Source organism: Haemorhous mexicanus, chromosome 35 (genome assembly GCF_027477595.1).
Source record: "Haemorhous mexicanus isolate bHaeMex1 chromosome 35, bHaeMex1.pri, whole genome shotgun sequence".
In the NCBI taxonomy this organism is placed as follows: domain Eukaryota; kingdom Metazoa; phylum Chordata; class Aves; order Passeriformes; family Fringillidae; genus Haemorhous; species Haemorhous mexicanus.
The window spans coordinates 636967-659155 of NC_082375.1; the positions used below are offsets into that span (position 1 = coordinate 636967).

Sequence of the window (22189 nt, forward strand, 5' to 3'; positions counted from 1 at the left end):
GGCCATACTGGGAGCACTGGTCCGGACTGGGCCCAGGCTCTGCAGCACGACCCCGACTCACCCTCGAGCACCACTCGGGGGCCGTGGATCTTTCTGGAAAGTTTTTAATTAGAACCTGGAAAATCCACCGCAGAGGGGGTGTGGCCTGGGTTTGGCCCCTCCCCCAGAGTGTCCCCACCCTCAGGGGCGGTGCCCGGGGCGGGGCTACAGCAGGACAAAAAGGAGGGAGGGGGGAGGGGACACCCAACCCCCACCCCGGAGCCACCCCCGGCAGCAGCAGCGCCCCCGCCCCTCCCCCCCCAGGGCCTTCCTGAGTGCAGGGGAGGGGACACCCCTGTCCCCAAGGGGGGGAGGGGCAGGGGATACCGGCATCCCCCCGGGGGGAGGGGACACACCCCACCCCCCCTAAGGCCACCCGCGGACTGTCCCCGTGTCCCCCCGTAAGGCTCAGGGATGCCCAGGATGTCCCCGGGTGACCCAGGCTGTCCCCACCTGGCCCTGGGCCATCCCCAGCTGTTCCTGAGCCACCAAGGATGTCCCCGAGGGCCACCCGGGATGTCCCTGGGCCATCCACGGTGTCCCAACAAGGCCCAGGACTCCTCAGAAGGGCCTCGGGCCACCACTCCTGTCCCCAGAGGTCCCTGTCCCCAGATGAGCCTTGCTCCCCCCTCCCAGAAGGTGCCCCCAGGTCCCTGGGCCACCAGGATGTCCCCGTGAAACCCTGGCCCTGTCCCCAAAGGCCCATCCAGGATGTCCCCCCATCCTCACAAGGCCGTGGATGCCACAGGACGGCCCCAGGTGCCTCCAGGTGGTGCCAGGCCCAGCCAGGTGAGCCCCAGAGATCCCAGCTCCATCCAGGTGGCCCTGGGTCCATCCAGGGTGTCCCCGTGGTGACCTGGACCCCGCACAAGGTCCGGCCAGGTGACCCCGGGAGGTCCCAGGTCCATCCAGGAGGTTCCTGGACCCCACAGAAGGTCTGTCCAGGGCTCCAGGTCCGTCCAGGGCTCCAGGTCCGTCCGGGACGTGCCCACCAAGGCCTGCAGAGCGCTCCAGGTCCGTCCAGGTGATGCCCAGGTCCAGCCAGGAGCCCCCGGGACTCCCCAGGTCCGTCCCGGCGCTCCCGTGTCCCCCCGTGGGCGTCCCCACCGTGTCCGTGGCTCAGAGCCGGAGCTCCGTGGCCACCTCAGAGGCACTCCCGGGTCACCGCTGCCAGGTCACCGCGTCCGTGGCTCGCGGCCGGAGCGCCGAGGTGGCCGTGGCCGTGTCCCCAAGAGCCGCAGCTCGGCGGCCATTCCCGGCTCACCGTGTCCCCAAGAGCCGCTCCCGGCTGGCCGCGTCCGTGTCCCCGGCGCTCCGCGGCCGCCCCGGAGCCGCCCCCGGGTGCCCCCCGCCGTCCCGGCCGCGGCTCAGAGCTTGAGCTCGTTGGCCACCTTGGAGGCGATGTTCTTGAAGGCCATGGAGGTGCCGGCGATGCGCTTGAAGCGGACGCCGTTGAGCGAGAGCCGGGGCAGTTTGCACACCTCCATCTCCCACTGCACGAAGGAGTCGTGGCCGGGCGCGCCGTGGGCGCAGAGCAGCACGAAGCGCTCCTGGGGCTCGCAGCGGCAGCTGTTGGCGTCCAGCACCTTGCGGATCTCGCGCAGCATCTCCCCGGGCTCCAGCGAGCTCGTGGTCTTCATGCTCCACGTGAAGCGCAGCGAGCGCGGCTTGGCGTCGCGCCCGGCGTCCCGGGGGTCCTTCTCGGGGCCCACCGCCGGTCTGGGGGGAAACGGGGGGTGAGGGGGGTCCTGGGGGGGTCCTGGGAGGTGGGACAGGGGTTGGGGGGGTCCTGGGGGCCAAGGCAGGGGGTGGGACAGGGGCTGGGGGTGTCCCGGGGGTCCTTCTCGGGGCCCACTGCCGGTCTGGGGGGAAACGGGGGGTTAGGGGGGTCCTGGGGGGGTCCTGGGGGGTGGGACAGGGGCTGGGGGGTCCTGGGGGGGTCCTGGGGGTGGGACAGGGGGATCCTGGGGGTCCTTCTTGGGGCCCACCGCCGGTCTGGGGGGAAACGGGGGGTTAGGGGGGTCCTGGGGGGGTCCCGGGAGGTGGGACAGGGGCTGGGGGATCCTGGGAGGTGGGACAGGGGTTAGGGGGGTCCTGGGGGCCAAGGCAGGGGGTGGGACAGGGGCTGGGGGGGTCCTGGGGGCCAAGGCAGGGGGTGGGACAGGGGCTGGGGGGGTCCTGGGGGCTGGGACAGGGGCTGGGGGGGTCCTGAGAGGTGGGACAGGGGCTGGGGGGGTCCCGGGGGTCCTTCTCGGGGCCCACCGCTGGTCTGGGGTGGCACCATGAGGTCTCCAAGGGGGGCTGGTCACCCCTGGGGGTGTCCCAGGGACCCTGGGGTGTCCCCAGGGGTGTCCCCAGGGGTGTCCCCAGGTGTCCCCAAGGTGTCCCCGACTCACCTGAGGGTCTCCACCCGCTCCTTGCTCTCGGGCTCGTGGGGGTTCCTCGGGAGACAAAAGGGGCCGAGCTCAGTCAGGGGGGGCTGGGGGGGCACAGCCCCTCCCCCCCCCCCCAGGGGACCCCGGGGGGCACAGACAGCACAGGGAGGGGGGCGGGGGGACACACAGACACACGGAGGGGACGAGGACAGACGGACGAGCGGGGCGGGGGGGCCATGCGGGGCCGTGCAGCTCTGGGGAGGGGTCGGGGGGTCTGGGGGGGTTTGGGGGGATTTTGGGGGGGGTCAGGGGGTGCCATGCGGGGGGACCCAGCGTCCGGCGCGGCCCTACCTTCTGGCAAACCTGAAAGACAGATTTCTACAAAGACAAACAGAAGAGAAGGGGACGTTGGGGGGGGGAGGGGGCCGGGACAGAGCCACCCCCTCCCCCGACCCCCCCCCACCCCCCCAGAGCCCCCTGAGAGGGGGTGGGGTCAGTGGGGTCCAGGGAAAAGCAGCACCCCCACCCCCCCCCCGGCTCTGGGGGGACAGAGGGACAGGAGGGGACGGGGGGGTCCCCAGTGGGACAGGAGGGGACACGGGGGGTCCCTGAGGGGACAGTGGCAGGGACAGGAGGGGACACAGAGGGAGGAGAACAGAGAAGCCTTGAGAACACCGAGGGGACACCCTGAGGGGACAGAGAAACACAGAGGGGATCTGGGTTGGGACAAGGGGACACCGAGGAGCCCTCACAGGGGACAAACAGAGAGGACAGAGAGCCCCTGGAGCACCGAGGGGACACCGAGGGGACACACAGAGGAACAAACCACAAGGGCACAGCCAGGGGACACCGAGGGACAGCGAGAGCCCCGAACACACCAGGGGGACACATCCAGGGGACGCGGGGGGCGGGGCGAGCGGCCCCCAGGTGCGCTCACCTGCGCACGAACTTGGAGGTGAACTTGCTGAAGAGGCTGGCCGAGGGGCCGCGCCGGCCCTGGCTGGCGCCCGAGGGCGAGGCGGGCGGGGGCAGCCCGGGGGGCAGCGCGTAGGGCAGGGGGTCCCGGGGGTCCCGGGGGGCGCGGAGCTGCCCGGCGTGGAAGGTGCTGCGGCTCGAGACCCCCCGGGGGAAGCTGGGCCGCTCGCCCGGGCCCTGGCTGACGTTGTGGGCAGAGGGGGACGCTGCTGGCACCCGGGGGGGGGCCCCGCTGCGGGGGGGGACACGGGTTAGGGGGGACACGGGGGTGGGGGACAGCCCTGAGCCCCCCCCTGGCACCCAGGGACAGCCCTGAGCCCCCCTGGCACCCAGGGACAGCCCTGAGCCCCCCCTGGCACCCAGGGACAGCCCTGAGCCCCCCCCTGGCACCCAGGGACAGCCCTGAGCCCCCCCTGGCACCCAGGGACAGCCCTGAGCCCCCCTGGCACCCAGGGACAGCCCTGACACCCCCTGGCACCCAGGGACACCCCTGAGCCCCCCCCTGGCACCCAGGGACAGCCCTGGGCCCCCCTGGCACCCAGGGACAGCCCTGAGCCCCCCTGGTACCCAGGGACAGCCCTGAGCCCCCCTGGTACCCAGGGACAGCCCTGAGCCCCCCCTGGCACCCAGGGACAGCCCTGAGCCCCCCCTGGCACCCAGGGACAGCCCTGAGCCCCCCTGGCACCCCGGGACAGCTCTGAGCCCCCCCTGGCACCCAGGGACATCCCTGAGCCCCCCTGGCACCCAGGGACAGCCCTGAGCCCCCCCCTGGCACCCAGGGACAGCCCTGACACCCCCTGGCACCCAGGGACAGCCCTGAGCCCCCCTGGCACCCAGGGACAGCCCTGAGCCCCCCCTGGCACCCAGGGACAGCCCTGAGCCCCCCTGGCACCCCGGGACAGCTCTGAGCCCCCCCCTGGCACCCAGGGACAGCCCTGAGCCCCCCCTGGCACCCAGGGACAGCCCTGAGCCCCCCCTGGCACCCAGGGACAGCCCTGAGCCCCCCCCTGGCACCCAGGGACAGCCCTGAGCCCCCCCGGCACCCAGGGACACCCCTGAGCCCCCCCTGGCACCCAGGGACAGCCCTGAGCCCCCCCTGGCACCCAGGGACAGCCCTGAGCCCCCCCAGGGACAGCTCTGAACCCCCCTGGCACCCAGGGACAGCCCTGAGCCCCCCCTGGCACCCAGGGACAGCCCTGAAGGGGGGACACTGCTGCCCCAAGGGACCCCCCCTCCCCGCAGTGAATGCAGGAATGGGGGGGCTGGGGGGATCCCCCACCCCCCATCTCCATCCCAGCACCCTCAGGACCCCCCCAGAACCCCCCCACGGCAGCTGGGGTGCCCCAGCGCGGGGTCGGGGGGCTCTGGGGAGGGGTCCCCACCTGTCCTTGCCGTTCTGCAGGGAGCTCTGGCCCAGGCTGGCCCGGTCCAGCAGCGGCGAGTTCCGGCTGCGCGTGGTGCCCGTGGACAGGACGCTGTTCTGTGGGGGGGGGACACGGAATTGGGGGGGCTGGGGGCGACACGGGGGTCCCAAACACCCCCAAACAACGGCACGGCATCTGGGGACCCTCCACTGGGCACCAGGACCCCGGTCCCACCCTGGGGGACCCAGGGACGGCCATCGCCCATCGCCACCCCCTGCAGGTGCTGACCCCAAATCCAGGGGTTCCAGGGGTTGGGGACCCCCCCTCCCCCTCCCCCTCCCCCTCCCCCAAATCCAGGGGTTCCAGGGGTTGGGGACCCCCCTCCCCCAAATCCAGGGGTTCCAGGGGTTGGGGGACCACCCCTCCCCCAAATCCAGGGGTTCCAGGGGTTGGTCACCCCCCTCCCCCAAATCTAGGGGTTGGGGACCACCCCTCCCCCAAATCCAGGGGTTCCAGGGGTTGGGGGACCACCCCTCTCCCAAATCCAGGGGTTCCAGGTGTTGGGGGACACCCCCCTCCCCCAAATCCAGGGGTTGGGGACCACCCCTCCCCCTCCCCCAAATCCAGGGGTTCCAGGGGTTGGGCACCCCCCTCCCCCAAATCCAGGGGTTCCAGGTGTTGGGCACCCCCCTCCCCCAAATCCAGGGGTTGGGGACCACCCCTCCCCCTCCCCCAAATCCAGGGGTTCCAGGGGTTGGGGACCCCTCCCTCCCCCAAATCCAGGGGTTCCAGGTGTTGGGCACCCCCCTCCCCCAAATCCAGGGGTTCCAGGTGTTGGGGACCACCCCTCCCCCTCCCCTAAATCCAGGGTCTCCATGCCCCCTTCACCCCCCAAGCCTGCACTGACCGTGGAGGGGGAGGGGGTGCCCTTGGATCGCTCCAGGCCGGGCAGGGGGCTGGGGGGCACCTTGGCCGTGCTGCCGGCCCGGCGCCCCCCGCCCCCGCCCTCTTCCTCCCCGGCTCCTCCTCCTCCTCCTCCTCCTCCTCCTGCTCCTGCTCCTGCTCCTCCTCCTCGCTTGTTCTCGGCGTTGGCCGCCTGCGTTTTCTTGGAGTACGAGGCCGAGGTGGGGATGGAGAGCCCGGCTGGGGCGGGAGCGGCTGTCAGGGTGGGGGTCCCACGGGGAGCCCCCCTTCCCCTTCAGCCCCTCCTCGCCGGGGGACCCTGACACAGCACGGCCCCAAAACCGCCCCGGGAGGGTCCTCGGGGAGTCACCCACCCACAGCTCCAGAGCCCCGTGTCCCCAGATGGGACATCGCCCTGGTGTCCCCAGATGGGGTCTCCCCAGTGTCCCCCTTTGGGGTCTCACCCTGGTCGCTGACCCCCCGTGTCCCCATTTTGGGGTCTCTGTCCCCACTTTGGGGTCTCTGTCCCCATTTTGGGGTCTCTGTCCCCACTGGGGTCTCACCCTGGTCGCTGACCCCCCATGTCCCCATTTTGGGGTCTCTGTCCCCATTTTGGGGTCTCTGTCCCCACTTTGGGGTCTCACCCTGGTCGCTGACCCCCCGTGTCCCCACTTTGGGGTCTCTGTCCCCATTTTGGGGTCTCTGTCCCCATTTTGGGGTCTCTGTCCCCACTTTGGGGTCTCATCCTGGTCGCTGACCCCCCGTGTCCCCACTTTGGGGTCTCTGTCCCCACTTTGGGGTCTCATCCTGGTCGCTGACCCCCCGTGTCCCCACTTTGGGGTCTCTGTCCCCACTTTGGGGTCTCTGTCCCCACTTCGGGGTCTCACCCTGGTCGCTGACCCCCCGTGTCCCAATTTTGGGGTCTCTGTCCCCATTTCGGGGTCTCTGTCCCCATTTTGGGGTCTCTGTCCCCACTTTGGGGTCTCACCCTGGTCGCTGACCCCCCCGTGTCCCCATTCTGGGGTCTCTGTCCCCACTTTGGGGTCTCACCCTGGTCGCTGACCCCCCGTGTCCCCCTTTGGGGTCTCACCCTGGTCGCTGACCCCCCGTGTCCCCACTTTGGGGTCTCTGTCCCCACTTTGGGGTCTCACCCTGGTCGCTGACCCCCGTGTCCCCCTTTGGGGTCTCTGTCCCCACTCTGGGGTCTCACCCTGGTCGCTGACCCCCCGTGTCCCCATTTTGGGGTCTCTGTCCCCACTTTGGGGTCTCTGTCCCCACTTTGGGGTCTCTGTCCCCACTCTGGGGTCTCACCCTGGTCGCTGACGCGCCGTTTGGGGTTGGCCGAGACGCTGCGCTGCACCTTGTGAGCGGGGGAGGGGCCCGAGCTGTTGGCCACCTCCGGGGCCACCCGCGGCTTCAGGGACAGGTTCTCCTCCAGCTGGGGACAGGGGACACGTGGGGACACGGCGGGACACGGGGGACACCCGCCGGGCAGGGGCAGGGACAGGGACGTGCCACCATGGCACAGCTGGGGACAGGAACGTGCCACCATGGCACAGCTGGGGACAGGGACGCACTGGCACGGGCACAGCTGGGGACAGGGACGTGCCACCATGGCACAGCTGGGGACAGGGACACACTGGCACGGGCACAGCTGGGGACAGGGACGTGCCACCATGGCACAGCTGGGGACAGGGACACACTGGCACGGGCACAGCTGGGGACAGGAACGTGCCACCATGGCACAGCTGGGGACAGGGACGTGCCACCATGGCACAGCTGGGGGCAGGGACGTGCCACCATGGCACAGCTGGGGACAGGGACGTGCCACCATGGCACAGCTGGGGACAGGGCGCACTGGCACAGGCACAGCTGGGGGCAGGGACGTGCCACCATGGCACAGCTGGGGGCAGGGACGTGCCACCATGGCACAGCTGGGGACAGGGACGTGCCACCATGGCACAGCTGGGGACAGGGACGTGCCACCATGGCACAGCTGGGGACAGGGATGCACTGGGCACGGGCACAGCTGGGGGCAGGGACGTGCCACCATGGCACAGCTGGGGACAGGGGACAGGACAGCGTGGGGACAGGCCCGCAGGGGGGCAGGGCACGCAGGGAGCTGTGTCCCGTGTCCCACCCCATCCTCTCGGTGTCCCCGTGTCCCCAGTCGTGTCCCTCCCTGTCCCCACGTCCCCTCGCTCCCTCCCTGCTCCCGTGTCCCCGTGTCACCTCAGTGTCCCCACGTCCCCTCACATCTCAATAATCCCGCACCATCACAAGGTGTCCTTGTCACCGTGTCCCCTCCTGGTCCTGTCCCCTCTTCATCCCAACGACCCTCCCAGTATCACCGTGTCACCCTCCCCGTGTCCCCTCGCTGTCCCCATGTCCCCTCTTTGCCCTCACGTTCTTGTTGTCCCCTCGTGCCCTCCTCACTCCCCCCCCCCCCACCGTGTTCCCCCCATCCCCCGCAGTGTCCCCAGCGTCTCTGCTGACCCCACAGTGTCCCTGCCATCCCCCCCGCTGTGTCCCCAGTGTCCGTGCCACCCCGCAGTGTCCCTGGCGTGTCCCCAAGTCCCCACCTCGGAGCTCTTGTGGTCCAGCAGCAGGTAGGTGGCCATCACCTCGTTGTACTTCTGCCCCACCAGCGACTCCTGGATCTCCTCCCGCGTGTAGCCCATGGACACCATCAGCTCTGGGGGGGGACACGGCCCTCAGGGGGGGGACAGGGCCATGGGAGGGGTCCCTGTGTCCCCAGGGGTGGCCTGGGGTCCCACCTGTCCTGCGGGGGTCCTTGTAGTCAGGCACGGGCTCCATGTAGGGCTTCAGCTCGTCGTCCTCGTGGCCCACGTTCATCCAGCGGTCCTTCATGATTTGCTGGGGGCACAACGGGGGCCGGGGTCACCTCTGGGGACACTTTGGGGACGGGAAAGGACCCCAGGGAGGGTCCCCAGGAGGTCCTGGGGTGCTCTGGGGGGTCCCAGAGGTTCACAGAACCACACTGGGGGTGCCAGGATGAGGGTGGGGGTCCCCAGAAGGTCCTGGGGTGCCACTGGGGGTTCCAGGCTCATGCTGGGGGTCCCCAGAAGGTCCTGGGGTGCCACTGGGGGTTCCAGGCTCGTGCTGGGGGTCCCAGGATGAGGGTGGGGGTCCCCAGAAGGTCCTGGGGTGCCACTGGGGGTTCCAGGCTCGTGCTGGGGGTCCCAGGATGAGGGTGGGGGTCCCCAGAAGGTCCTGGGGTGCCACTGGGGGTTCCAGGCTCGTGCTGGGGGTGCCAGGATGAGGGTGGGGGTCCCCAGAAGGTCCTGGGGTGCCACTGGGGGTTCCAGGCTCATGCTGGGGGTCCCAGGATGAGGGTGGGGGTCCCCAGAAGGTCCTGGGGTGCCACTGGGGGTTCCAGGCTCGTGCTGGGGGTCCCAGGATGAGGGTGGGGGTCCCCAGAAGGTCCTGGGGTGCCACTGGGGGTTCCAGGCTCGTGCTGGGGGTCTCAGGATGAGGGTGGGGGTCCCCAGAAGGTCCTGGGGTGCCACTGGGGGTTCCAGGCTCGTGCTGGGGGTGCCAGGATGAGGGTGGGGGTCCCCAGAAGGTCCTGGGGTGCCACTGGGGGTTCCAGGCTCGTGCTGGGGGTCCCAGGATGAGGGTGGGGGTCCCCAGAAGGTCCTGGGGTGCCACTGGGGGTTCCAGGCTCGTGCTGGGGGTCCCAGGATGAGGGTGGGGGTCCCCAGAAGGTCCTGGGGTGCCACTGGGGGTTCCAGGCTCATGCTGGGGGTGCCAGGATGAGGGTGGGGGTCCCTAGAAGGTCCTGGGGTGCCACTGGGGGTTCCAGGCTCGTGCTGGGGGTCCCAGGATGAGGGTGGGGGTCCCCTCACCTCCAGGGTGCCCCTCTTGGTGGGGTTGAGGATGAGGAACTTCTTGAGGAGGTTCTCACAATCCGTGGACATGTAAAAGGGGATCCGGTACTTCCCCCGCAGCACCCGCTCCCGCAGCTCCTGTGGGACCCCAAAACCACCATGGGCACCCCAGGAACACCCCAGAGACCCCCAAAACCACCCCAAACCCACCATGGGCACCCCAGGAACACCCCAGAGACCCCCAAAACCACCCCAAAACCACCTGTGGGCACCCCAGGAACACCCCAGAGACCCCCAAACCACCCCAAAACCACCTGTGGGCACCCCAGGAACACCCCAGAGACCCCCAAAACCACCCCAAAACCACCATGGGCACCCCCAAAGCACCATGGTGACCCCAAACCACCCATGGTGACCCCCCAACCACCATGGGCACCCCCAAACCCCCATGGTGACCCCCAAACCATCATGAGGACACCCAAACCACCATGGGCACCACCATGGTGACCCCCAAACCACCCATGGCGACCCCCAAACCCCCATGGTGACCCCCAAACCCCCATGGCGACCCCCCAAACCACCATGGGCACCACCATGGCGACCCCCAAACCACCCATGGCGACCCCCAAACCCCCATGGTGACCCCCAAACCCCCATGGCGACCCCCAAACCACCATGAGGACCCCCAAACCCCCATGGTGACCCCCCAAACCCCCATGGCGACCCCCAAACCCCCACGAGGACCCCCAAACCACCCATGGCGACCCCCAAACCACCACGAGGACCCCCAAACCCCCACGAGGACCCCCAAACCCCCCCGAGGACCCCCAAACCACCATGAGGACCCCCAAACCACCATGGCGACCCCCAAACCACCATGGTGTCCCCAAACCACCCATGGTGACCCCCAAACCCCCATGGCGACCCCCAAACCCCCACAAGGACCCCCAAACCCCCATGAGGACCCCCAAACCCCCATGAGGACCCCCAAACCCCCCCGAGGACCCCCAAACCACGGCGGTGTCCCCCGAGCGAGGCCCCACCTTGAGGTTCTGCCCGTCGAAGGGCAGCGAGCCGCTGACCAGCGTGTAGAGGATGACCCCCAGGCTCCAGACGTCCACCTCGGGCCCGTCGTACTTCTTGCCCTGGAAGAGCTCGGGGGCGGCGTAGGGCGGCGAGCCGCAGAACGTGTCCAGCTTGTTCCCGAAGGTGAACTCGTTGCTGAAGCCAAAATCGGCGATTTTGATGTTCATGTCGGCGTCCAGCAGCAGGTTCTCGGCCTGGCCCGGGGAGGGAGAGCACCCCGGGGGGTTACTGGGGTCTGGGGGGCCCAGGGGGCTTCAGGGGTGGGTCTGGGGGTCCCAGGGGTGGCCAGGTGTTGTCCTGGAGGGTCCTGGCACCCACCCGGGAGGCTCAGAGAGACTGGGAGTTCTGTCCCAGGGGTGTCAGGGGGTCCCAGGGGTGTCTGGGTGTCATTCTGGGGGTCCCAGGGGTGTCTGGGTGCCATTCCGGGGGTCCCAGGGGTGTCTGGGTGCCGCTTTGGGGGTCCCAGGGGTGTCTGGGTGCCATTCTGGGGGTCCCAGGGGTGTCAGGGGGTCCCAGGGGTGTCTGGGTGCCATTCTGGGGGTCCCAGGGGTGTCTGGGTGCCGCCCTGGGGGTCCCAGGTGTGTCTGGGTGCCGCCCTGGGGGTCCCAGGGGTGTCTGAGTGCCGCTCTGGGGGTCCCAGGGGTGTCTGGGTGCCATTCTGGGGGTCCCAGGGGTGTTTGGGTGCCACCCTGGGGGTCCCAGGGGTGTCTGGGTGCCATTCTGGGGGTCCCAGGGGTGTTTGGGTGCCATTCTGGGGGTCCCAGGGGTGTCTGGGTGCCATTCTGGGGGTCCCAGGGGTGTCTGGTGCCATTCTGGGGGTCCCAGGGGTGTTTGGGTGCCATTCTGAAGGTCCCAGGGGTGTCTGGGTGCCGCCCTGGGGGTCCCAGGGGTGTCTGGGTGCCGCCCTGGGGGTCCCAGGGGTGTCTGGGTGCCATTCTGGGGGTCCCAGGGGTGTCTGGGTGCCGCCCTGGGGGTCCCAGCGGTGTCTGGGTGCTGCTCTGGGGGTCCCAGGGGTGTCTGGGTGCCATTCTGGGGGTCCCAGGGATGTCTGAGTGCCGCTCTGGGGGTCCCAGGGGTGTCTGGGTGCCGCCCTGGGGGGTCCCAGGGGTGTCTGGGTGCCGCCCTGGGGGTCCCAGCGGTGTCTGGGTGCCGCTCTGGGGGTCCCAGGGGTGATTGGCTGCCGCTCTGGGGGTCCCAGGGGTGTCTGGGTGCCGCTCTGGGGGTCCCAGGGGTGTTTGGGTGCCGCTCTGGGGGTCCCAGGGGTGTCTGGGTGCCATTCTGGGGGTCCCAGGGGTGTCTGGGTGCCACCCTGGGGGTCCCAGAGCCGTTCAGGGGGTCTCAGGTGGGGGTTCCTCACCTTCAGGTCCCTGTGCACAATGAACTTCTGGTGGCAGTACTGCACGGCCGACACTATCTGCAGGACAGGGGGTGTCAGGTGGGGGGCACAGGGACCCCCCCAGCCCCCTTGGGGACACGGTGGGGGGTCCCCAACCCTTTTGGGGGTGGTCCAACAGCTTCACCCCCCCAGACCTGTCGGAACTTTGCCCGCGCCTCCTTCTCCTTCATGCGCCCGTGGGCCACCAGGTAATCGAACACCTCACCTGGGGGGCACAGGGTGGGGGTGAGGGGCAGCCCAAGGTCCCCCCGAGCCCTGAGACCCCCCCCCCAAACCCCCCCCCAAGCCCCCACTCACCCCCGCTGGCGTATTCCATGACCAGGTAAAGCGTCTTCTCCGTCTCGATCACCTCAAAGAGCTTCACTGCAAGGGGGTGGGGGGGTTGGAGGGGGGGGGGGGACACCCCGGGATCCCCCCCCGAGGGTGGGGGACACCCCTGGGGAGGGGTGGGGGTGCAGCTGAGGGGGTTTTGGGGGTCTCACCTATGTTGGGGTGGTTCAGGACCTTCATTATTCGCACTTCCCGGAAGAGCTGCGAGGGACAGGGGGAGGGGGGGTTTGGGGGGTGTCAGAGGGAACAACCCCCCATTGGTCACCCCAAAATCTGTCACCCCCCCAGGGACACCCCTCACCTTCTGCAGGCTGGAGGAGTTGAGCTGCGTCTTGTCAATGATTTTCACGGCCACCTGTGGGGGGGACAGCGGGGTCAGAGGGTCCCCAGGGCTGTCCCCAAAACCTGGTGGCACTCCTGAGGGGAGGGGTAGGGGGACAGGGCTGTCCCCACACTGTGGTGGCACTCCCAGAGCGAGAGGGAAGGTGACAGGACCATCCCCAGGGCTGTCCCCACACCGTGGTGGCACTCATGGGATGAGGACCGAGAGCTTGGGACCATCCCTGGGCCATGGTGGCACTCCCAGGGCACAGAACGGGACCCAGAAGTGTCCCCATGCCACGGTGACACCCACAGGACAAGGACCAGGACCTAGAACAGTCCCCACACCACGGTGACAGTCACAGCTGAGGAGCAGGAAACTCATTGCTGTGCCAGGTGGCACTCCCAGGGCAGGGACCAGAAGCCAGAGCTGTCCCCACACCACGGTGCCACCCATGGGACGAGGACAACAGGCCTGTCCCTGTGGTGACACCCACAGGACCTGCACCAGGGGCCCAGACCTGTCCCCACACTGCGGTGGCACTCGCGGCTGGGGACAGGAAGCCATCCCTGGGCCACGGTGGCACTCCCAGGGCAAGGACCAGGACAGCTGTGCCTGCACCACGGTGGCACTGCGAGAGCAAGGACTGTCCCCACACTGTGGTGGCACTTCCAGGGCAAGCAGCAGGAGCCAGAACTGTCCCTGTGCCACGGTGACACCCACAGGACACAGCCTGTCCCCGTGCCCTGGTGACACCCACAGGACACAGCCTGTCCCCGTGCCCCGGTGTCACCCACGGGCTGAGCCCATCCCCACAGCACGGTGTCACCCGCGGCCCGGGCCCCCCCGAGCGCTGTCCCCTGGCCAGGAGCAGGGTGCCACTCACCTCCTTGCCGGTCAGGACGTGCCGGGCCAGCTTGACCTTGGCGAAGTTGCCCTTGCCGATGGTTTTGAGCAGCCGGTAGTTGCCGATGTGGGGCTGCTCCTCGGCGGCCGTGCCGGCGTTGCGGCCCCGCAGCATGCTGGCCTTGCCGCCGCCGCCCTTGCCCTCCACGGCGCCCGGCTGCGGGGACAGCGAGGGGACGGCTCAGCCGGGGCCGGGCGGGTCCCCCCGCGGCGCCCCGGGGATCCCGGCGGGGTCCGCGGGCTCCGGGAGGAGCCGGGAGCGAAGTCCGGAGCGGCGGAGCCGCGCCCGGCCCGGCCGGGAGCCGCCCCCGATACCTGACGCAAGCGCCGCGGTTTCGGGCTGGGCCGCGAGGGTGGGAAGGGGACAGTGCCGTGTCACCCCCTCCCCGGGAGGGGACACGGCCACCCCGCCCCGCTCAAGCTTCAGCGCCCAACCACCCCGATTTTACCCCAAAGCCAGGCAGCCGGACAGAGCTCGGGCCCCAGGCGAAAGCGGGGGAGCCCCCAGCACAACATGGGCCCAAAGCCCCTCTCACCGCGCCCCAAAAGGCGCCGCGGGGCCCCCCGAAGGTCACCCGGGCCTCGGGGACACTTTCGGGGTGTTCCCTTACGGGGAGTGAGACGCCCCCGGGGCTGTCACCGCTCCGGTGACACCGGAGATAACGGGAGCGCGTGAGCGGGCGGGGAAGCCGAGCCAAGCCTGGCCGTGCCCCGGGGGATGCGGGGCCCCCCAAACCGGGCCGGGGCTGTTTCTGTGGGGGCACACCTCGGGGTGTCCCCCTCCCCCTCCGTGGGAAGGAAACCGCCGGCGGAAGCCACGGGGGAGGTGCCGGCGATGGCGCAACCGAACCCCCAGATTTGGGGGGAGAACGCGCTGGTTTGGGGCCCGGGGGGACCGGAGCTTCCCCCTCCCCCGAAGCCCAGCGCGGTGCTGTGGGAAAAGTGAAGGAAAACGGGAGTTTCTGCCAAAAAACTGCCGTGGCAACGGGGCGGGAGCGTGCGGAGCCATCTGGCCGCGCTGCCGGGATTCGCTCGGGCTCTGAGGCGGCACCGACACCGGAGCCCCCCCGGGCGGGGCCGCGGCACCAGAACCCCCCGAACCCCCCCGGGGCTCGGCGGCGGCGCTCCCGGCATTGCCCGGCTCCTCTTATCGCCGAGGCCCGAGCGGCCAAAACCACGGCAAACACGGCAAAGGAGGCACCGCCCGGCCCGGGTCACACCGGGGGAACGTCACCGGCACCGGGGAGGGGTCTCACCGGCACCGGGCACGGGCCGTGGGTGGGAAGGCCGCGGCGTTCCCCGCTGGCGGCGGCGCTCGGTGACCGCGCTCAGGCCGCGGAGCCCCTCGTGCCTCAGTTTCCCCAGCCCGCCCGCCACGAGGGGACTCACCCTGGGCACCCCGAAGCGCCGGGAGCGGCGGGAGCGGGGCGGTGCCGGCGGGAGCCCCGCGGGACGCCGGGAGGGAGCGAGCGGGGACCGGCTCGACCGGTCGGGGCTGAGGCCGCAGCGGGACAGCGCGGGGTGGGGCCGGGGAACACCTGGAGCGCCGGGGCGGGGAAAACGGGGCGGGAAAGGGGAAAACCGGCAGCGGGAGGGGGGGGGGGGGGCCGTCCTGCTGGGGACGGAGGCAGAAGGATGGGAACGGGGAACGGCCACTGGAATTGTCACTGAATTGTCACTGGAATTGTCACTGGTATGGCCACTGGAGGGGTGGCAGCAGTGACAGTGCTGAGGCTGCAAGGATGTCACCAGGTATGGTGTGATGTCACCAGGCGCAGCAGTGATGTCACCAGAGCTGCAGTGATGTCACCATGTATAGCAGTGATGTCACCAGAGCTGTGGTGATATCACCAGGCCCAGCAGTGACATCACCAGGAACGGTGTGATGTCACCACAGCTGCAGCGATGTCACCCAGCCCAGCAGGGACATCACCAGGAACGGTGTGATGTCACCACAGCTGCAGCGATGTCACCCAGCCCAGCAGGGACATCACCAGGAACGGTGTGATGTCACCACAGCTGCAGTGATGTCACCCAGCCCAGCAGGGACATCACCAGGAACGGTGTGATGTCACCACAGCTGCAGTGATGTCACCCAGCCCAGCAGGGACATCACCAGGAACGGTGTGATGTCACCACAGCTGCAGTGATGTCACCCAGCCCAGCAGGGACATCACCAGGAACGGTGTGATGTCACCCAGCCCAGCAGGGACATCACCAGGAACGCTGTGATGTCACCACAGCTGCAGTGATGTCACCCAGCCCAGCAGGGACATCACCAGGAACGCTGTGATGTCACCACAGCTGCAGCGATGTCACCAGGCAGGTGTGAGGATCCCGCTGCCGGGAGGTGTCGATGCCACCAGCACCCGCCCACGCTGCCAGCACCAAACTGGTGCCAGCTGGTGGCACTGGGAGCGGCGCCGGTGTCCCCGGGGCCGCAGTGACAGGGACCCCGGGCACGGCGCGGCGGTGGCAGCCGGGGAGGCAGCGCTGGTTCGTGCGGCGCCGCTCAAATGTCAGCCAAATTTAGGCATTTTGGAAGATTTTTTTTTTTATCTCCAACCCCACCAGATCGGGCTCCGTGTGAGGGAGGGATTGGGGGCTGGGGGGGCAGGGAAAGACCCCCCGATTTCAGCTGCTGGGGTTGGGGGGGATGCGCAGCCCCCCCACACGCTGCTGCCGCCCCCTCCCCAAATCTTCCCAGCCAGGAATAATTTTCCTCTGGCGTTACATAACAGCGGATAAATAAGAGGAAAACCACCCAAAACGAGGAGGGGGGGGGCTCGATGCCACAGCCACGGCCACAGAACAGGTGGCATCGCCTTGTCCTCGGGCTTGGGGACACTGACACGAGGCCACCTGTGCCCCCACGCGCCCTGCTGGGGTCACTCCCCAGCTCTCGGGGGGCTCCACGGTCACAGGAGGGGCAAAGCTCCCCAAAATGTCACCCAAAATGGGGGTGTCACAGCTGAGGAGCCCCCCAGGCGCTCCCCAAAAGGGCTGAGCCAGCAGCGGGGTCTCCCAGCAGCCACAGGAGCTGGGGGCAGAGAGGGACCCCGAGAGCCCCCCAAATCCACCCCCAAATTGGGGAACACCCCCCCGTCCCAGCTACCCTTAGAGGAAAACCCCCTCACACCCCCAGACACACACGGGGGTGAGCCCCCCATTCCCCACCCGGTGGGGGTGGCTGCCCCCCGCTCACAGGGGTCAGAACGGGAGGAATTTGGGGAGTTCACCCCTCAGAGCCCCCCCAAAGCCCGGGGAGGGCTCCGAGCCCGTGGCAGCGCTGCCGCCGCCCCCACAGCCCCCCCGGTTTGGGGGGGCTGCAGCAGGGAAGGGGGTGGGGGAGGGGGTGGGCTGACGCCCCCACAGCCCCGATCGTGCAGCCACCGAGCTGGGGAGGGGGGGACAATGACACCCCAAACTTGCCCCCCACAGTGGATCCCAGAGCCTGGGGTTCAGTGTGGGGGTCTGGCACCCCCCCCCCGCCTGCCGCTCTCCATTTGGGGTGCAAGGCTTGACCCCCTCACCCAAAACCTGGGCTTGTGCACACCAACCCCCACTGCTGCCCAGCACAGAACCCCGAAATGGGACCCCAAAATTTGGGGAGGGGCTCGTCCCAGGAGAAGCCCAGAGCACTCTCCCTACACCAAATCCAGCCCCGAAGGGGGCCACGGCTCGGGACCCCCCACCCCACAGGAGGCTCTGGGAGACCCCAGGCTCCTTCATGGGGTGGAAGAGAGGAATTAGGGGACCCTTAGACCCCCCCTTTTCCACCTGGCAGAGGGGCCCCGAGGCCACTCAGAGCCCCCTCTTCCCTCACAAAACAATCCCAAACCCCTTCAGTCCCTCTTTTCCCTTCATGGAGGGATCCAGATCCCCCCGGATCCCCCCAAATCCCCTCCTTTCTCCACGCAAAACACCCCAGGATTCCCTTTTCCACTCCCAAAAACGTCCCAAGACCCCCTTAGACTCCATTATTTTCCCTCTCAGGTCCTCTTTTTCGCTCAAAAACCGACCCAGGTTCCCGTCAAACACTCTTTGTACCTCACAATATCTCTCAAATCCCTTTCAGGCCTCACTTCCCCCTCACAAACAGACCCCAGACCCTTTTTACTGCTCGCAGAGCGGCCCAGGACCCCCTTTCCTGTCCCAAACCGGGCCGGACCCCCCGGTTCCCCTCACAGAGGGGCGCCAGACTCGCCCACCCCCCTTTCCCTCTCGGATCCCCCTTTCTCCCCCTCAAAAAGCAGCCCAGGTCCCCCTCCAAACACCCTTTTTACCTCACAAAATTACTCAGGCCGCTCTAACACCCTTCTCGCCTCTCACGAACGCCTCAGAGCCACTCAGTTCCCATTTTTTTCCGAATGGACGGGACCAGAACCCTCCCAATCCTCCTTTTCACCCTCTCAGATCCCCCCTTTCCCCTCACGAATCAGTCCCCGAGCCCCTCAGAGCCCCTTTTTCCCCTCACAAACCGACCCCCAACTCCCCTTTTCCCCTCACAAACCGGCTCACGAGCCCCTCAAGCCCCTTTTTCCTCCCTCAGATCCCCCTTTTCCCCTCACAAAAATCCCCCAGGCTCCCTCAGTCCCCTCTTCCCCTCACAAAATTCCCCTTTTCCCCCCCAGCCCGCCCCTCTCCCCTCACGCTGGAAGCGGCTCCCCCTTCATCCACACCCGATCCCCGCCGTCCCTCCCTCACCTGTTCCGCGTCCCTCTCGTTGACGGTCGGCAAAGGGCTGCGACCGCTGCTCGACATGGCGGCCCCCCCCCCGCGCCGCCGGCGACTATCGCGATAGGAGGAAGCCGCGGCAGGCGGTGTGCGGGGAGGGGGAAGGGGAAGCGGGGGAGCTCAGGGGGCGGGGGGGGGCCAGGCCAGCGGCATTGGGGGGGCCGGGAGAGGAGCAGGGGGAGCCGGCGGGGTCCGCCCGGCCCGGCCCGGCCGCCGCCGCCGCCTCACGCCGCCGCCGCCGCCTCAGCGCCCCGCGGCTCCCAACATGGCGGCCGCCGCCGGCCCTCGGCCATTTCCGCCGCCGCGCCGGAAACACCCGACACGCCTCCCCGCGCCGCTTCGGCTTTTCCCGGACAGGTTCGGCTCGCGGTCGTCACAGACTTCGAGTGTTTCCGCCTCCGCGACGGAGTTACACGAAGCTTCCTTCGGTACTTTCCGCCGAGCGCCCCGGGAAGAGCCGAGCGCCGCACGCGCCGCCGCGATCCTGAGTGGAGCCGGAAACACCCGAGTGGACGCGGAAATACCCGAACACCTCTTGGCAGCCTTCGGGCGCTTCCGCCCGTGACGGAAACACCCGAGCGGAGCCGAATCCCCCTCCCCAGCCCTGATGCGGACCCCAGGATGGGGCGGGGGGCGGCCCGGGCCGCAGGGCCCTCCCTGATTTTGGGAGGCTCTCCCGGACACCTGGACCCTCCCCGAATTTGGGGGGCTTTGCTGGACCCCTGGGTCCTCCCCGAATTTGGGGGGAAAGGCGCTCCCTGGCTGCACTGGGAGGGGGCACTGGGAAGGGGCGTGTCCAGGCACAGAAGGGCGTGTCCTCATACCACCACGCCCCCTTTGGACCAAAGGGGCGGGGCTGGAATGGGGGAGGGGGGTTCCATGGGTGCCTCATCGCTCGGGGCACCCCCGGGCGGTGCTGCGGGGTGGGGGCGGGGATGAAGGGGGGTGCATGGGGGAGGGGAGCATCCAGGGGCTCCCCCATCCCGCCCTCATGGGGGGATCCCCCCTTAAAATGATCGCTATGGCTCCTCTGGAGAGGGGGGTGGGCTGAGACCTGCCGGACTCTCATCGCCCCCCCCGTAGCCCCCCGTTGCGGGGAGGGGCGGGCTCCGGGGGGGGATGGGAAAGGCGTGCGGCCCCTTTAAATTTACCCAGGAGCCCTTAAAGGAGCCCCAGGGGCCCCACGGCAGCGTCCCCACCCCGGTCGGCCCCCGCCCGCCGCCGCCGCCGCCGCCCTGGGCCCCGCCATGGAGCCCCCGGCCCCCCACCCCGCCCCCGGCCCGCTCCCGGCCCCGGCCAGCCCAGGTGAGCACCGAGACGGGGGGGGTTGGGGAGAGCGGGGGGTGCGGTGGGACCCCCCCCTTGGCGCACAATGGGAGCGGCGCTGGCTCTTTAAGAAGCCCCCCGACCCCCGGGGGGTCCCCAGCCCTTTGCCATCCCCGTCATCGGCCCCGGCCCCTTTCACGGGTTCCTGTCCCTTTAAGATGACCTGATTCTATTTAGGGTGCCCCTGTCCCACGCTCCATCCCTTGAAATTATCCCAGTGCCTTTAGAATTCCCCAGGAATTCAGGATGTCCCCGTCCATCCCACATGGCCCCATCCAATTCGGGACGTCCCTGCCCCTTTAAGGTGTCCCCACCCCCTGAAAGGATCCCTATCCCTTTAAGATGCCCACAGGAATTTAGGATGTCCCTGTCCCTCGAAGATGTGCCCCTCCCTTCCCCACCCCATCCTCATTTAAGGACCCTGCCCCTTTAAGAACCCCCAGCCCCTTTTAAGATCTCCTGTGCCCCCCCCATTTCGCTGCTCTGTCCCTTTAAGACCCCCCAGCCTTGCCCCTAATCCTTGGTGTCCCCTTCACCCCTTAAATCCCCCCTGAACCTCCCCCACACCTGGACCTCCCTCCCTGGCCTTCCCTGCAGCCCCTTCCCCGCGGGGGCTGTGCCGGAGCCTGGAGCCCCAGAAACCCCGGGAGAAACCCCGGGAGAAACCCCGGGAGCAGCCCCAGAAGAAGCCCCGGGAGCAGCCCCAGGAACACCGGGAGAAGCTCCGGGAGAAACCTCGGGAGCAGCCCCAGGAACACCGGGAGAACCCTCGGGAACAGCCCCAGGAACCCCGGGAGAAGCCCCAGGAGCAGCCCCAGAAGAAGCCCCAGGAGCAGCCCCAGAAGAAGCCCCGGGAGCAGCCCCAGGAGCAGCCCCGGGAGTGGCGGGCGTCGCGGCCGGGCCGGAGCCGCGTTCCGGGCCGGGACCACCGCCGGTACTACCACGAGCGCTGGCGCTCCGAGTACCTGATGGAGTTCAACGCGGCGCGGCACGGCATGCGCTGCCTGGTGTGCGGCAGCGCCCTGGCCACGCTCAAGCTCAGCACCATCAAGCGCCACATCCGCCAGAAACACCCCTACTCCGGAGCCTGGGGGCCCCGCGAGAAGCAGCTGGTGCTGCGCTCCTGGGACGCCCACCTGGCACGGCCCCACCGCCCCGAGGGACCCCCCGGCAGAGCCCACGGGACAGGTACGGGCGGGGCTGGGGGTGGGGAAGGCAGGGCACGCCCCTTTAGAGCAGCTCTGTCCCTTTAAATGTGGCCACGCCCCTTTAGAGCAGCTCTGTCCCTTTAAATGTGGCCACGCCCCTTTAGAACAGCACTGTCCCTTTAAATGTGGCCACGCCCCTTTAGAGCAGCTCTGTCCCTTTAATTGTGGTCACGCCCCTTCAGGAGCAGCACTGTCCCTTTAATTGTGGCCACGCCCCTTTTAGGAGCAGCACTGTCCCTTTAAATGTGGCCACGCCCCTTTAGGAGCAGCACTGTCCCTTTAAATGTGGCCACGCCCCTTTAGGAGCAGCTCTGTCCCTTTAAATGTGGCCACGCCCCTTTAGAGCAGCTCTGTCCCTTTAAATGTGGCCACGCCCCTTTAGAGCAGCTCTGTCCCTTTAAATGTGGTCACGCCCCTTTAGAGCAGCTCTGTCCCTTTAAATGTGGCCACGCCCCTTTAGAGCAGCTCTGTCCCTTTAAATGTGGCCAGGCCCCTTTAGAACAGCTCTGTCCCTTTAAATGTGGCCACGCCCCTTTAGAGCAGCTCTGTCCCTTTAAATGTGGTCACGCCCCTTTAGAGCAGCTCTGTCCCTTTAAATGTGGTCACGCCCCTTTAGAGCAGCTCTGTCCCTTTAAATGTGGCCACGCCCCTTTAGAGCAGCTCTGTCCCTTTAAATGTGGCCACGCCCCTTTAGAGCAGCTCTGTCCCTTTAAATGTGGCCACGCCCCTTTAGAGCAGCTCTGTCCCTTTAAATGTGGCCACGCCCCTTTAGAGCAGCTCTGTCCCTTTAAATGTGGCCACGCCCCTTTACAGCAGCACTGTCCCTTTAAATGTGGCCACGCCCCTTTAGAGCAGCTCTGTCCCTTTAAATGTGGCCACGCCCCATTTAACTTTATGCCACGCCCTCATTCAGTGCAGATCCACATTGACCACACCCTCTTTAAATGAAACCCCACCCCTTTCTGATAAAGCCACGCCCCTTTATGCAATGGGTACCGCCCCTTTAAATACCACGCCTCTATGTGACCACACCCCCTTCGCTAAGCCCCGCCCTTTTAAGCAGCCACTGCCCCTTTAAGAGCGGCCCCACCCAGACCACACCCAGCACCCAGCCCCGCCCCTCTCTGCGGCTCCTCCCATGGCCGCAGTGGCAGCCGCAGGTCCCCAAAGTGTCACCAGTGACCCTTGGCCTGTCCCCAAGGGGTTCCCAGGTCCCCAAAGTGTCACCAGTGACCCTTGGCCTGTCCCCAAGGGGTTCCCAGGTCCCCACAGTGTCACCAATGTCCCTTGGCCTGTCCCCAAGGGGTCCTCAAAGTGTCACCAATGTCCCTTGGCCTGTCCCCACGGGGTCCCCAGGTCCCCAAAGTGTCA

General features: G+C 68.3%; 1 protein-coding gene across 3 annotated transcripts; it reads right to left on the reverse strand.

Moving 5' to 3' along the window:
- Nucleotides 1–624: 624 nt before the first annotated feature.
- Nucleotides 625–18415, reverse strand: MARK2 (microtubule affinity regulating kinase 2). 3 transcript variants are annotated; one of them, XM_059872274.1, is made up of 18 exons: nt 18255–18415; nt 13528–13704; nt 12621–12674; nt 12472–12520; nt 12287–12352; nt 12124–12194; nt 11951–12007; nt 10551–10787; nt 9526–9645; nt 8434–8533; nt 8239–8351; nt 6968–7094; nt 5661–5896; nt 4772–4869; nt 3352–3621; nt 2766–2792; nt 2436–2480; nt 625–1758 (listed from the first exon to the last, which is right to left on the reverse strand). In XM_059872274.1, the coding sequence occupies exons 1-18, from the start codon at nt 18309–18311 to the stop codon at nt 1407–1409; spliced, it is 2256 nt and encodes a 751-aa protein (XP_059728257.1). In that variant the 5' UTR covers nt 18312–18415; the 3' UTR covers nt 625–1406. The 3 variants fall into 3 exon arrangements, with proteins under 3 accessions (XP_059728257.1, XP_059728259.1, XP_059728258.1); XM_059872276.1 differs by lacking the exon at nt 18255–18415 and adding an exon at nt 14937–15058; XM_059872275.1 differs by lacking the exon at nt 2766–2792.
- Nucleotides 18416–22189: the final 3774 nt, after the last annotated feature.

Excerpts from the sequence above, each read along its gene's own strand:
- MARK2 (XM_059872274.1), bottom strand. The coding sequence starts at position 18,311 with ATGTCGAGCAGCGGTCGCAGCCCTTTGCCGACCGTCAACGAGAGGGAC. Across the intron at positions 8,352-8,433 it reads CAAGGACCCCCGCAGGACAG|AGCTGATGGTGTCCATGGGC; the intron begins GTGGGACCCCAG and ends GTCCCCCCCCAG. Across the intron at positions 5,897-6,967 it reads ACGGCGCGTCAGCGACCAGG|CCGGGCTCTCCATCCCCACC; the intron begins GTGAGACCCCAG and ends CTCCCGCCCCAG.